The 14,559-nt window shown below is 42.7% G+C and overlaps 1 protein-coding gene across 9 annotated transcripts in view; it reads left to right on the top strand.

Moving 5' to 3' along the window:
* The first annotated feature begins 209 nt into the window (after positions 1–209).
* Positions 210–14,559, top strand: part of TDRD7 (tudor domain containing 7) — a 59,073-nt gene continuing 44,723 nt past the window's right edge. For 4 of the 9 annotated variants that reach the window (XM_036330306.1, XM_036330302.1, XM_036330300.1 and 1 more), the window contains exons 1-2: positions 220–347; positions 12,644–12,856. In XM_036330306.1, the coding sequence (XP_036186199.1) occupies positions 12,650–12,856 (207 nt within the window). In that variant the 5' untranslated portion in view covers positions 220–347; positions 12,644–12,649. Of the gene's footprint in view, positions 348–11,627; positions 11,699–11,781; positions 11,945–12,643; positions 12,857–14,559 lie in introns of those variants that run through there. The other 5 variants (XM_036330296.1, XM_036330298.1, XM_036330297.1 and 2 more) reach the window with 5 other exon arrangements.

Raw genomic sequence — 14,559 nt, 5'->3', positions numbered from 1 at the left:
GAGGCGCTGCTGAGCCCACCCCGCAGTCTGCGCCCCGGGCCCGCGCATGGGCCCGCGCAGAAACCGCTAGGCGGCGTCGGTTTCCCTTCCCACGCGGGACGCCCGCCTGGGCCGACGCGGCCGGGGAGCCCGCGCGTGCGCACACCGAGGCTGGGTGCTCTCGGGGCGGGCGGGGCGGGGCGGAGCGGGGCGGGGTGGGGTTGGCGGCGATTCCCGAGCCGCAGTGGCAGCTCGGGCGGTGCGGGGAAACCGAAAGTGGGCGGCGGCCGCGGCTGTGGCCCGGACGGAGACGGCGGCGGGAGCGGGGTCCGGAGGCGTGGGGACCGGCCGTGGGCCCCCGGAACCAGGTGAGCGCACGTCCCGCGGCGGAGGGTGCGACAGGTGCCCGGCGAAGTCGGACGAGCTTGGGGCCGGCGCGGCGCACCTGTGTCCCCCGCGGGACAGTGGCCCGGGCGGGACCTGGACGGGCCTCTTGGCTGCAGCCGCGGGGGATGCCGCGGTCCCGGCCGCCGGAAACGGGACCGGCGCCGGGGAGTTGGGGTTCCAGAGCGCTGTGTTTTAAATCTCCGGTGGGACCCCGCCCCCCGGCACCCGGGGCCGGCTGGACGGGCACCCGGGAGTCGGACGGACGCCCCGGCGGCGGGGAAGCTCAGAGCAGCGGGGGAGCTGCGGCGGCGGGGGTGTGGCCACCGGGCCCGGCGCTGACCGGGAAGTGGTTCCTGGCACCGGCGGGACCGCCGCGGCCGCCGCCGGCAGCTCCTGGGCTCCACAGTCTCTGCCCGGACCGGGGAGACCCGAGCCCCAGGCGGGGTGAACTGCCCGCGACTTGCACCTGGAGCTTTCAGTTCCACAGCGACTCGGGCTTCTCTTTTGGGACCGGCCCATGCAGGCCGCCCAGGTTAATGTGGGACCAGAACCACCCGTTCCGTCCAACCGTGAACGCAGGGTGGGCGCAGAGCCCCGAGCTCGGAAGGAAGCACGAATCCGTGGATGAGTTGTCGCTGAACCTGCCCCTATCCCGCAGGGTCCGGTGCCCAGCTTCCACTTAATGGGAAGAGGCTGGGAGCCCACACAACTTTTCTGCTCTGACCCACCTGAGGGACGTAATATATTTCCGTTAATAACCCAGGGTATCACTCCCGAATAATTTCCATTATTTGAGCAGAAAAGGGGAAATACCTATATTAGAAAAAAGTCCAGGGCCCCAAAGGATTCTGATAACTGTCCTACAAAAGAAACTATTGATCTAGGTCAGCTTACCCCGCCCCCCATCTCACCCCCAAATTGTACAAGTAGAAAAATTGCAGAAGAGTATTCTGTCTAGTTGATAAGCATTGCCTTAATGACAGAAAGTGGAACTTAGACACAAGTCCCCAACGTACCCCCGAGCTGCCTCGATGGGCTGCCTTGGTGTGTAGGCGTTGCCTACTGCGAACATGGTGGCCTTTGCACACCTGGGGTGGAACCTGTCTGGGCCTCTCCTCTTACTAACTGTGATCTTGAACAGATTACATACTTTCGTTGAGCCTGGTTTTCTGTGTATCAAGTGGAAATATTTAACTTAGTCTGCACAGCTTTCATGAGATAACTATTGTAAGTTCTTTGGCTTGTAGTGACTAGTCAGGAAATGTTAACTCCCTCCCACCAAACTTCCCATCATTTCCATAATCGGGTTTCAATTTCTTGGAAGCAGGAACACATCTTTAAATCCTCTATGTCAGTGGTTCTCAACCTTGGCTGCACATTAGCATCACCTGGGAATCTTTTTAAAATCCTGATTTCTGGGCCTCATCCTCTGGAAATTCTGTTCCTTTGTTACTAATGTTGTGGCCCCACCCCATAACACAGAAACAGAATTTCCGGAGGATGAGGCCCAGAAATCAGGATTTTAAAAAGATTCCCAGGTGATTCTACTGTGCAGCCAAGGTTGAGAATCACTGCTCTATGTCATATAAAGTGGCAGGTGGTGGAGATGTCTGCAGTTCCACTCAGCTGACATTCATTGAGCATCAGTTACATGTAAAGTACTGTGTTGGGTGCAGGGAATTGCTCCTGGGCCCAGCTGGATTAGAACCCACACCTCCTGTGCCTCGTACAAGACCCTTTGGTGGCACTCAGCTTCCCTCTTTGCTAGTGAACCCAGTGAGACTGTGAGGCAGCGGTTGGCGGTGTTTTTGGATTTCAGTCCCTGTAGACTGGAAATGAAATGTAATCCCTGCTAATGCCCTTTTAAGTGTACTGGTTGAAAGTGGCTGAATGAACTATTGTATTTTGTACCAAGAGATTTAAACTTCTTGAAGGACCTCTCTTTATGTTCATCATGCAATAAATCGAGTGTAGAGACTTAGTTTGAATGTAAAGGAAGAACATTTAATAATCCAACTCTAAGTCCCTGCTCTATTTTTGATTAAGTGCTGTTTTCAAAAATTGGTATTTGACATAGAGTGAGTGGTTTGCTTCTGGGCACTTTCAGGGTCAGCAGATAAATGCAGGAAGGACAGAAATGCCCTGGTGTATGGAATGAAATCTAATTTCATTTTTGTGTGAATTGGTTTTTCTTTCTTTATGTAAAACCTACTTTCTCCACCCGGTACTCCAACTTAGTGCTTTCTTTTTATTATTTCCCCATTGGGCCACTTTTTTTAAAGTTCTGTCTTTCAAACAAGCTATTTTTTAAAAATCATTTTTAGCTAAAGATTTTTTGTGTGCGTATATTTGCCAATAAGAGCTTCTAATCAGCACAAGTTACCCAGTGTGACCCCAAAAGTGAATTCAATATTTTCATCATGCACCTTAGTCAGGGGAAACAAACCCATGGTTCCCATTAGGCCTTTGGGCCCCATTTTAGAGCTCGAAGGACTCCAGGGAAGGTTGAGAGTCATGGTTCTTGTCCACCTTCCTTATCTTCCATGAGAAAAAAAGAGACCTGAAGTGACTTGCTCACAAGGTTACAGCTAATAAGTAGCATAAATAGGATTAAGACCCAAACTCCTAAATAAACCAGTTTGTCATCTCTAGTACAAATATAGATTTATGTAAAGCCCTTGTTTATATATTCACTAGAGGCCTGGTGCACGAATTTTTGCACAGGTCGGGTCCCTTGGCCTGGCCAGCGATTGGGACCGATCGGGTCCGTCTTGCCCAGTCTTGATTGGGGCCAGTCGGGGTGGCCAGCCTGGGTGGTGGGGGAGCAGGGAGGGACCGAGGGAGGTTGGCTGGCTGAGGGAGGTTGGCTATGAGAGTGCACTGACCACCAGGGGGCAGCTTCTACATTGAGTGTCTGCCCCCTGGTGGTCAGTGTGCATCATAGTTACCAGCCGGTCATCCGGTCATCTGGTCGTAACTGTTGCTTAGGCTTTTATATATATAGATAGTATGAAGTTAGTCATGCATGGATAATTTGGAGTTTGAAATTACGATAATAAAAAATAAAACTGCTTCCTAAAGATACTGTGTGGAAGTATGTCACCATCTGAGTCATTAATTATTATCTTTCCTTTTAAAAAGTTGATAAAGGAGTGATTCAGGTGGTAACAAGTAGACTACAACTGGGGATAAATAATAACATGTTAAACTGTTGCAAGATGAGTCATGTGGAGGGTCGTTGGCAAAAGCCTTCCTTCTCTTAGGCTCACTGTATTATTTTGTAAGAAGAGGGATTTGGGCTGATGTCTAAAATCTTCAGCACAGACATTCTGGACTTTAGAACCCTGGCTTGTTGCTAAAATAGTGTTTTCAAGGATAAGAGCATCCAGTTGCCAGAAGTATATGTCCTGAGGAGATACTACTGCCCCCCCCTCACCTCCTCTTCCCATGCCTTCAACACACTATTGTGTATGTCCAGGGGTTATGCATATATGGCTAATCTTTGGTTAATCTCTCTCCAACCACCCACCCATCCCTACCTTTCCTTTGTGATTTGTCAGTCTGTCCCTTGCTTCTTTCGTTCTGGGTCTCTTTTGTTTATAAGTTTATTTTGTTCATTAGCGTCCACATATGAGTGAGATCATGTGATACTTGTGTTTCTCCTACTGGCCAAAACCAGGTTCTTTAGAACAAGACTGTTTCTCAGGACTCTTTTTAGGTGTATGAAAGAGAAAAACTGTGAATTTCCAAAATACACATTGGAATGTGAGAATTATTTTAGGCTATTGAAATTGTTTAAATCTTGCTTTTCTAAAAGTTGTCATTATTCTCCCCTACTTCTTGCCCCACTTCTTGTACATTATCAACACTCTGTGGTACTCATAGTTGATTGTGTAGCAAAGAGAAAAGGAACAGGATGAAAGAATAGAAGGTATCAACTGCCACCATTGAATTTTTGCAATACGTAGTTGCAGTTCTTTTGAATTTGGATGCCACACCCTTCCATCCGAATGTGGCAGATCCCTGCGTCATGCCACTTTGAGGGCTACTTGCTGAGCACAGCCCAGAGTTGCTGCCAGCGTGCCCTGAGCCGGATTCACTTTCGGAAGCATAGTCCGCTCTACATCCGGAGCAGCTGTCTGAGAAGAAGCCCGAGGTTTGGGAGTCGGAAGGTCTGGATTCTTGTGGTTCTGGCCATAAAAATATGTGAGACCTGGAATATTGACCCTGGGCCTCAGTTTCCTTACTTGTAAACTGAAGAGCTTAGAGGGGATGGTGTGAAGGTGCCCACTAGAACCCCCTGTGTCTCTCAGCTCCCCTTGGTGAGGTTGGGCCCACCATCCTGTGCTGCTTTCCTTGGCCAGGCCAGGCCTAGGGACATTGTGGGGGTGGAGTCTGGCAGGGGATCTCTGCTGAGAGACCATTTGCTGAAGCAGTAAATGACTTTTTGCCTATCGTTTAGATGAGGGACGATGTTGGAGGAGATCCAGTGGCTTTCTTACCAAGCTTTCCTGTTCGTAGTATGCCAATGCTTATATCATTGCACTCTTAGTCATATATTCACAGGTAGTTTCCCGTCCACACCATACTTCTATCTAGGGAAACGTTTTTAATTAAGCAACTACTGAATGCTAAGTATTGTGGTAAGCACATGTAACTCTACCCTTGAACTAGTCATTCAGAAAGAAGCAAAGAAAGAAGGAGGAAAAAGAGTGAGAGGAAGGAAGCGAAAGTCAAGTGCAATATGTTGTGATCTGTTTTTTTTTTTCTTAATTAAATCTTTATTGTTCAGATTATTACATTTGTTCCTCTTTTTTCCCCCCATAACTCCCCTCCTCCCAGTTCCTGCCCCACCATCCGCCCTCACTCCCCACCCACTGTCCTCATCCATAGGTGCACGATTTTTGTCCAGTCTCTTCCCGCATCTCCCACACCCCTTTCCCCCCCAAGAATAGTCAGTCCATTCCCTTTCTATGTCCCTGATTCTATTATGATCACCAGATTATTTATTCACTTGATTGTTAGACTCACTTGTTGATAGATGCATGTTTGTTGTTCATAATTTGTATCTTTACCTTTTTCTTCTTCTTCCTCTTCTTAAAGGATACCTTTCAGCATTTCATATAATACTGGTTTGGTGGTGATGAACTCCTTTAGCTTTTCCTTATCTGTGAAGCTCTTTATCTGACCTTCAGTTCTGAATGATAGCGTTGCTGGATAAAGTAATCTTGGTTGTAGGTTCTTGGTATTCATCACTTTGAATATTTCTTGCCACTCCCTTCTGGCCTGCAAAGTTTCTGTTGAGAAATCAGCTGACAGTCGTATGGGTACTCCCTTGTAGGTAACTGACTGTCTTTCTCTTGCTGCTTTTAAGATTCTCTCCTTGTCTTTTGCTCTTGGCATTTTAATTATGATGTGTCTTGGTGTGGTCCTCTTTGGATTCCTTTTGTTTGGGGTTCTCCGTGCTTCCTGGACTTGTAAGTCTATTTCTTTCACCAGATAGGGGAAGTTTTCTGTCATTATTTCTTCAAATAGGTTTTCAATATCTTGCTCTCTCTCATATTCTGGCACCCCTATAATTCTGATGTTGGTACGCTTGAAGCTGTCCCAGAGGCTTCTTACACTATCTTCGTATTTTCAGATTCTTTTTTCATTTTGCTTTTCCGGTTGGATGTTTTTAGCTTCTTCGCATTTCAAATCTTTGCCTTGATTCTTGCGGTCCTCTGGTCTGCTGTTAGGAGTCTGTATAATATTCGTTATTTCAGTCCGTGTATGTTTAATTTCTAGTCGGTTCTTTATCATAACATCGAGGGTCTCATTAGATTTGTTGAGGATCTCATTAAGTTTATCGGCGGCTTCTAGACAGTTCTTGAGAGACCTTAAAAGTGTGGTTCTGAACTGAATATCCTCCATTGACAGTTTTGTCCTATTTGTTTGTCTCCGCATTTTTTATGCTTTCTTGGTGCACCCCCTAGTGGTCTTTGTGTGCAGTCCTCCTGTAGTTAAGCCTTGATTGTTGTAGTTAATACTAGGGGGATTTGACCTCCAGGCCAGCTGGCTGTGAGAATCAGCTGTGTCTGCAGTGGGAAAACTTCTGTCCTCTAGGGAGGTGCTAATCTAGCCTTTGCCTGAGGCTATCTGGCAAATGGCTCTGAGCAGGGCTTGGGCAGGGCAGGTCCCCAGGGATCTACAGGGTGGGCCGGATCGAGCAGTTATGGCTGCTCTCAGTTCCGTCCCTAGGGGCTCTGCCTCACAGAGTCCCAGCAACCGCTGCAAACCTCGGAGAGAAAGCTGCCTTCGAGTTCCGACTGAAGCCAGACAGTCCCGCTTCTCCCGTTTGAGTCTGGGTCCCTAGAGACTCGCCCGGATCTGGAGCTCAGAATCTGAGACTCCCTCCCAATTGAAAGCACCAACCGCGCCCTCCGCCGCCAGCCCGCCCTGTGCGCACTCCATACCTGAGTATTTCACTTCAGCACTGCGCCTCCTCTGAGTCTGGGTATGATAGTCTCTTTCCTCCTAGTTGTAGAATTTCCACTCAGCCAGCCTTCCTGTGGTTCTGGATGATGTCCGTTCCGTCTTTTAGGTGTGTTTTGAAGTGGTTGTTCAAGGCAGCAATCTCCGGTGTTAACCTATGCCACCATCTTGGTTCTCCCTAAAGTTAGTTTTTTCTGTTGTGATCTGTTGTGGCCCGTTTCTTCCTTCTTGATTGTGGTCTTTGGTCAGTTTTTGAAATAAAAAATACTCTGATTAATTCTCCAGACCCACCTCCACTTTACTCTGCTGTTTAGGATCCTTATTCAGCTTAAACAGCTCCCTTAAGCCCCTTCATTGTCTAGGGAATCCCTTAAGAATTTTAATCTGAGAACCTGTGGGCTAAAACAGAGATGCCCACCCTTATTTCTCCCAACCTAGCCTACCTTATGGTCCACCAAGGCGTGCATAACATTCTTAAAATCTAAGTCAGTTGAATTCTCTTAAACTCTAAATTGTGTTTATTACAACACTTTTAGAGAATAGAAATAATGGGGAAGAGATTTGAAAGATCAAATTGGCAACTTTAAAATTTTGGGAAGCCGCTTTAGAGAAACCTCAAACCTAATTTTTTGAGGGATGCCTAAGGTTTGCCATCGAGACACTAAGATTTGAAATTTCCATGAGAAACTTCCTTTTTGTTTCTAATGGATGACATTCAAGATAGTAAACTTGATTTTTATAGTTAGAGGAAAGTGTTCTCATATACTACACATTTTGTAAAAGTTCTCAAGTATAATTTCCATCTTCAGGAAATCTCAAAATATGCCAAAACTTAGAGCATTTTGAAGCAATATAGTAGATCAGAAAATGATAATGTTTTTTAAAAGCTTTAGTTGTATCTCTCCTTTTGTTCAATGCCTAAAGTGATATTGCTAATGTAGGAATTGCAAACCAGATTGCAAAGCATGAGAACAAGGCACACATCTGAACAAGACATAAAATCACACCTACTGTTCCAGGTTTTACTGTGCTTAACTGCTTCTCACTAGCTTTGGGATCCTCAGTCTTATAGTCTAAGGGACTGCTCTTCCCTCCAAAAGTTGTATGCAAATAGAGAATTATAGTATTCCATGAAAATAGCATATTTTTTAAAGAAGTCACGGGGTGGGGGGGTGGGGGAGTGGTAGGATACTTAATTCAGATTGCCTTCCTGTGGTCAAGCATTGCTTTCCAGTCTTCCCAAGTATAAGATCCTTTTTGTTAGCTTTGTAAAAAACATTGTGAAACCTCACACACTAGTGGTTGTACTTCTAATAATGTCTATTGGTTGATAAAATACATCACTACCCAAAGCTGTTGTGGATTCAATATGAATTTGGGTTTGTGAATCCCAATAGTGTCTGCACACTGTTTGAAAAACGGAATATGTGTGAGACACCAGTATTCAAGCAGCGCTCACTGCTCATCGGAATGTATAGACTCCGTGCAGTCTGCTGTGGCCTTGACCTGGGCCTGCCTCAGAGTACACTGGCTCAGAGTAGCAAGGCCCAGAATTCATCCACCTGATGGTTCTCAATGACAGCTTGGTGACACAATTGGCTGTCTCAGTCAGTTGATAACAGTCATTAAAATTTGCAAATAATTTGTTTTCTTTCTTTCCCTGCAAGTAATATTTAAAATAAAGATTATTCCTTTAATAGTTCACATGCATATATTTTAGTGAGTAGGAGAGAAAAGCAGTGGTGTTAGGTAGATGGAGAATTTCTCATTCATTCATTCAGTGTTTATTGAGCTCCTCTTGTGGCCTGGGCAGGAGGAATTCAGCAGTGACCTTACAAATCTCTGCTTTCACAAACCTTATATTCAAGTTGGGGAGACAGCCAGTAAAATTCAATAAAGTATTTGGTGATGGTGGTAAGTGCTGAGGACTTTATGACCTCCTGATGAATTGATGCCCCCCTTTTCAATCATATTATTGGTAATGTGTGTGTTTTCTTTAATAATCGGCCTGGAAGTTTATCCATTTTATTGATGTTCTCAAAATACTAGTTTTGTCTTCATTCTATAATGAACCTGTTTCATGTTCTTAATATTTATTTTATTCTCATCTTTATGTTTTCCTTCCTTCTCATTACTTTTGTTATAATTTGCTCTCTTTTGTTCTAAAAGTTGTAGATTAGATCACTGATTTGGGACCTTTCTTGTTTTCTAACATCTACACTAATAAAAGAGAAACATGCAAATTGGTGTCACTCTGCTATGCTCACCAGCCAATCTGGATGAGTATGCAAATTAACCAACAAAGATGGCGGTTAATTTGCATATGCAGGCGCAGAGCAAAGACTGAAGACTGAAGAGGACTCAAGACTGAAGAGGCTTGCCTTTTCCGCTGCGGCCGGAGCGAAGGCCTGGGTCCCGGGTGCCGGAAGAAAGCCAGTGCTGGCAGCTGGGGGAAGGAAGGCCTATTGCACAAATCTCTTCGTGCAACGGGCATCTAGTAACAATATAATGCTCCAAATTTCCCTCTAAATGCTGCTTTGACTGCAACCAGTAAATTTCTGTATATTGTGTTTTCATTTACTTAAAAATATTTTCTGATTTTTGGGGAGCCTTCCCTTTGATCATTGGTTATTTAGAAGTATGTCATTAAATTTGCCAATATATATATCAATGTCATTGGTACCTAATTTAATTTTGTCCTGGACATAGTACACTCTTTGTGTAATTTCAGTTATTGTATGTAGATTGGTCAAGGATTGTTTTAAGTTTCAGAATATATTCCATCTTGGTGAATGTACCGTGTGCTCTTGAAAAGAATGTATATTCTGTTGTTGGAGGGGAGTATTCTATAAATATCAATTAGATTAGTTTGGTCCATAGTGTTGTTGAGCTCTTCTGTATCCTTACTGATGTTTTTGTTTCCTGGTTGTATCAATTACCAATAACTATGAATCTGTCTATTTATTCTTTCAGCTCAATTTTGAAAACATTTTGCTTCATGTGTTTTAAAGTTGATGTCAGGTGTGGTCTCACTTAGGATTGTTATGTCGTTCTGTTGAATTAACTTCTTAATTATGATATAATGTCTCTCTTTGTCCCTGCCAATATTCCTTGTTCTGATATTAATATAGTTATGTATTAGCATGGCATATCTTTTTCTATCTTTTTACTTGTAACCCATGTATTTATATTTAAAATAGGTTGCTTTGAGATAGTATTTGGTAAGTCTTGTTTTTACATCCACTCTGCCAATCTGTAACTTTGTATTGGAATATTTTGGTCATTTATATTCAATATAATTGTTGGTATGGTTGGTTTTAAATCGACTATTTTGCTCGCTGTTTTCTAATTGCCCTGTCTATTCTTTGTTGTTGTTATTATTTTTGTTTTTTCTCTCTCATCTTTATTATTTTCTTCCTAAGTTGTTGTTTTTTTACTTCTGCCTGCCTGCTTTTTGATTGAATTTTTTATTCTTTTTTATCTTTACTACTGGCTTATTAGTTATACTGCCTTAAAAATTTTTAGTGGTTGCCATAGTGTTTACAATTTACATCTTTATCACATTCTACTTTCAAATAATATTATGCTATTTCATGTACAGTATAAGAACCTTCTAATGGTATTCTTCCAGTTTCTCTCTCTCATTCTTTGTGCTATTGTTGTTGTACATTTTACTTTTATATAATTGTGCACCCCACAGGAGGGAACTTTTTTGGTGATGGAAATGTCTATATCTTGATTGTGGTGATGATTGCATGAGTGTGTATATTTTTCAAAACTCAGTAAGTGTATACATAAGATGAGTGAATTTTATTGTATGTAAATTATACCTAAATGAAGATTTTGATATATGTATAAATATGTATGTGTGTGTGTCTATTTATCTATCTATAGAGAGTATAAGAATATAGACCTAGTATAGGACTTTCTAAGACTATAGTATTAATTAAATGTTGTTGGTGCTGGTGGTGACAATTTTAAAAAAAGTTAATGTTAGGTGCAGGAAAGCATGTGAGGAATACTTAGGTCTAAATATTTGTCACTTAAACCTTGCTGTCATTTGAGTATCATATTTATAATTAAAAGGATCCACACTGAAGCTAATATTGTCTCCTTTTTCAAAAGGACAAATGAGGAAATTAACAGAATTCTCTGCTGTTCAATTTGGTGTCTAACAACTATATTTATTTTAAATTAAATTAAAATCCATTTCCTCACTCATGTTGGCCACATTTCAAGTGTTCAGTAGTTCATGTGGCTATTGGCTACCATATTGGACTGCACAGATATAAAACGTTGTCATCATCACAGAAAATTCTATTGGATAGCACTGTTGAAGGAAAATATAACAAGTTGTCCATGGCTTACCTTTCTGCTTCCTTTCATGCTTCCCACTTTTCTTGGCTGTTTAAATGTCATTCTCCTAATCTATCTTCATTCTATTTACCACTAGTCTAAATAAAATGGGAATGGTTAATTTTGAAACATGCCTGTTACTGATCAATGCAGATTCTTAGCCAAGGTCCTCATGGATTTCCTAGGTACCAAAATGCAGCAGTCGCTTTGCTTTTCTCTCTCTTACTTGTCTGCTGAAGATGGCACTTTTGAACATGCCCTTCTTCTCGCTTCTCTCCTCTTTTTGTTTATATGACACGGTGACTGCCTTTTCTACTTCTATTTTTCTGGTCCCTTTTTCTCAGCCTTTTATATGATCTTCTTCCTTGCCTACTTCTTAAATGACAGTCTTTCGCAAAGGTCTGTCTTTAACTTTGTTATTGACTCCCTAGTTATGAAATACCACATATATGCTGAAGGCCAGCAATCTATAACCGGCTCAGACATCTAACTTAAATTCCTAGTAAGTATATCTGTGTGGCTGCCTTGTGAGCATCCCAAACTCCTATGTCCAAAATTAATTCACTCTATTACTTTATTTTGCAGATCTACCTCACCTCAGTGTGGGTCATTACTATGCACCATGCTTCTAAAATGGGAATTTGGAAACTCTCTCATCATCCAAACCAGCTAATCAATTCCTGTTGACTTCACCTCCTAATTACCACTCAAATTGATATTTTGCTTATTCCCAAGGCCCTGTTTTCAGGTCATCCACATTTCTAAGTATTCCTACAAGCCATTTATCTTCTTCTAATTTATCTTCCCCACTACAGAATAGTGATATTCCTAAAATGCAGAACTAATCATTTTATCCCCCTATTAAAACCTCTCCAAGGCCCTACATTACTTTTGGCAAAAATGCAAACATATTAGCATAATATGAGAGACTCTTCTGGGTCTGCCTCTTCCCACCTCTCCCATCCCTATCCTTCAGCCCTTACGTAGCTTGGAGTCTTTGTTCAGCCATATCCAGCCACTTAACTACTTGGAATTCTCAGAACAACCATAAACTTCTCTCTCACTGCTGCGCCTTTTGCACTTTCTGTTTCCTTTACTTGGGGCTGATACCTCTCCATCCCCCCGGCCACCCCCCTGCCACACCCTTTTCCTCTTTGTCTGGCTGATTCCATCTTGTCTTTTAGGCTTCCATTCGGGCCTCCCCTCATCTGGGAAACATTCCCTGATATCGTCCCTTCACAGGCTAGTCTTTGTGGCTTTCTGACTTCCTGTGTCCTCCTAACATGCTGTGCATTTCTCTACCATCGCATTTATTGCTCTTTATTGTAATAGCACAGAAAGTATCCAGTAATTTATCGAATAGTCTAACAAGTGTAAACTCTGAAAATCTACTTGAATCACAGGCTAATGAGTCATCTCACAGTAATCTTGCACTGTGCTCTTATAGGTGAAGATGCTGGAAGCAGATCTGGTTTCAAAAATGCTACGAGCTGTTCTACAGTCTCATAAGAATGGAATAGCATTGCCTCGGCTGCAAGGAGAGTACAAATCTTTGACTGGAGACTGGATCCCCTTCAAGCAGTTAGGTTACCCGTCACTAGAAGCCTATCTGAGAAGTGTGCCAGCAGTGGTCAGGATAGAGACCAGTAGATCTGGTGAGGTAAGGGGGTACTTGTGCATGTCAGAAAAGTCACACCAGTTCTTAATTTCCTCTCTGGCACTTTCAGCCTCATCACTGTGATAGAAGTCAAAGTGAAAAGTGCTAGCTAAGCCTTGACCAGGTGGCTCAGTTAGTTGGAGCGTTCTCCCGGACAGCAAAAAGTTGTGGGTTTGATTCCCGGTCAGGGCACATACTTAGGTTGTAGGGTTGATCCCCGTTCAGGGTGTGTTCAGGATATTTCCCTCCCTCCTCCCTCCCTCTCTTTCTCAAAATCAATTTTAAAAAAATATATCCTCAGGTGAGAATTTAAAAAAAGCACAGTCTAGATCAGGGGTGGGCAAACTTTTTGACTCGAGGGCCACAATGGGTTCTTAAACTGGACCAGAGGGCCGGAACAAAAGCATGGATGGAGTGTTTGTGTGAACTAATATAAATTGAAAGTAAACATCATTACATAAAAGGGTACGGTCTTTTTTTTTTTTTAGTTTTATTCATTTCAAACGGGCCGGATCTGGCCCGCGGGCCATAGTTTGCCCACGGCTGGTCCAGATTCTGATTATTTTGGTTAACCCCTCAAATTCTTTTGTTGTAAAAATAATAAGATTTTAACCATATTAAATAAGAAATTTTAAAATTAAAGTTCATTCAGTCTCAATATCCAAAGTAACTGTACTGGAAATCTTAAGTGCCTATATGTCACACCCACCCATTATGAACTTGCTACAACTGTTTTCTCCAGGTCACTGACCTCCTGATTGCCAAACTAACTGATGCTTTTAAATTCTCATCATTTGACCTCACTCAGATCTATTCCTACTCTCTGGACCCCACTTCAATCCCTAATTGATCATTTAGCATTTGATTATTACAGGCCCTCCCAACCGTTCTCCCTGTCTTTAGTCCTCTCTCTCTCTCGCCTGTTCTTGCCTTCACACCAATGTGATCATATTATTCCATAATTCAAATCCTTTAGTTTCTCTAGAATAATATTATGTATTCATATTTATATTCTCTGGGAGATATTTTATGTATAGCATGGGAAATTTGATGGTAGCAGTAAGTTTTTCTTGTGCATACCCTGTGACCCAGCAGTTTCACTTCTTGGTATCTGCCCAATGCACAGTGTGGAAGATAGGGACAAACCATCACCCAAAAGACAGGCAAAAACACCAGTCCCCCAAACAGGACATTTTTCTGGGTACATTTCTATAAATGTAAATACATCAAACATGTATAAAGTATTTCTCACCAAAACTTATTGTTGTTGTTCCTCTGTTTGCAGTGCACAGGGGAGGCAGTGAGTAGAGGAGGAAAAAGGGTCCCAGGATCAGCAGTGGTCAAAGGGGAGGTTCACCTAATCTGTAATAATGTTTATAAGGAGCAGCTATAAATTAATTAAATATTATATTAATAATAAAACTTTCTTCAGCATTCTTGATTCTCCTAGAGAGATTTAAGCCATCCTTTCTGTCCACTTGGCACCTTGTAATACATCCAACATCCTACTTGACACAGTGTTTTCTGTTTAGTCTCTTTGTCCTTCTCTCTTTCATTCATCAGTTTCTTGAGGATGAGAGATTGTTTTTCATCCCTAATAGTTGGTGCTTAATAAATGTGTTGAATGTATGAATGATAAAATGTCTGAATGAATTAATAAATTAATAATGCTTCATAGAGTTACTAAGCTATAATTTACTCTTTTA

The sequence above is a fragment of the Myotis myotis genome, unplaced genomic scaffold, assembly GCF_014108235.1.
Source record: "Myotis myotis isolate mMyoMyo1 unplaced genomic scaffold, mMyoMyo1.p scaffold_m19_p_12, whole genome shotgun sequence".
Lineage (NCBI taxonomy): Eukaryota > Metazoa > Chordata > Mammalia > Chiroptera > Vespertilionidae > Myotis > Myotis myotis.
This window is presented reverse-complemented; position numbering and strand designations above follow the sequence as displayed.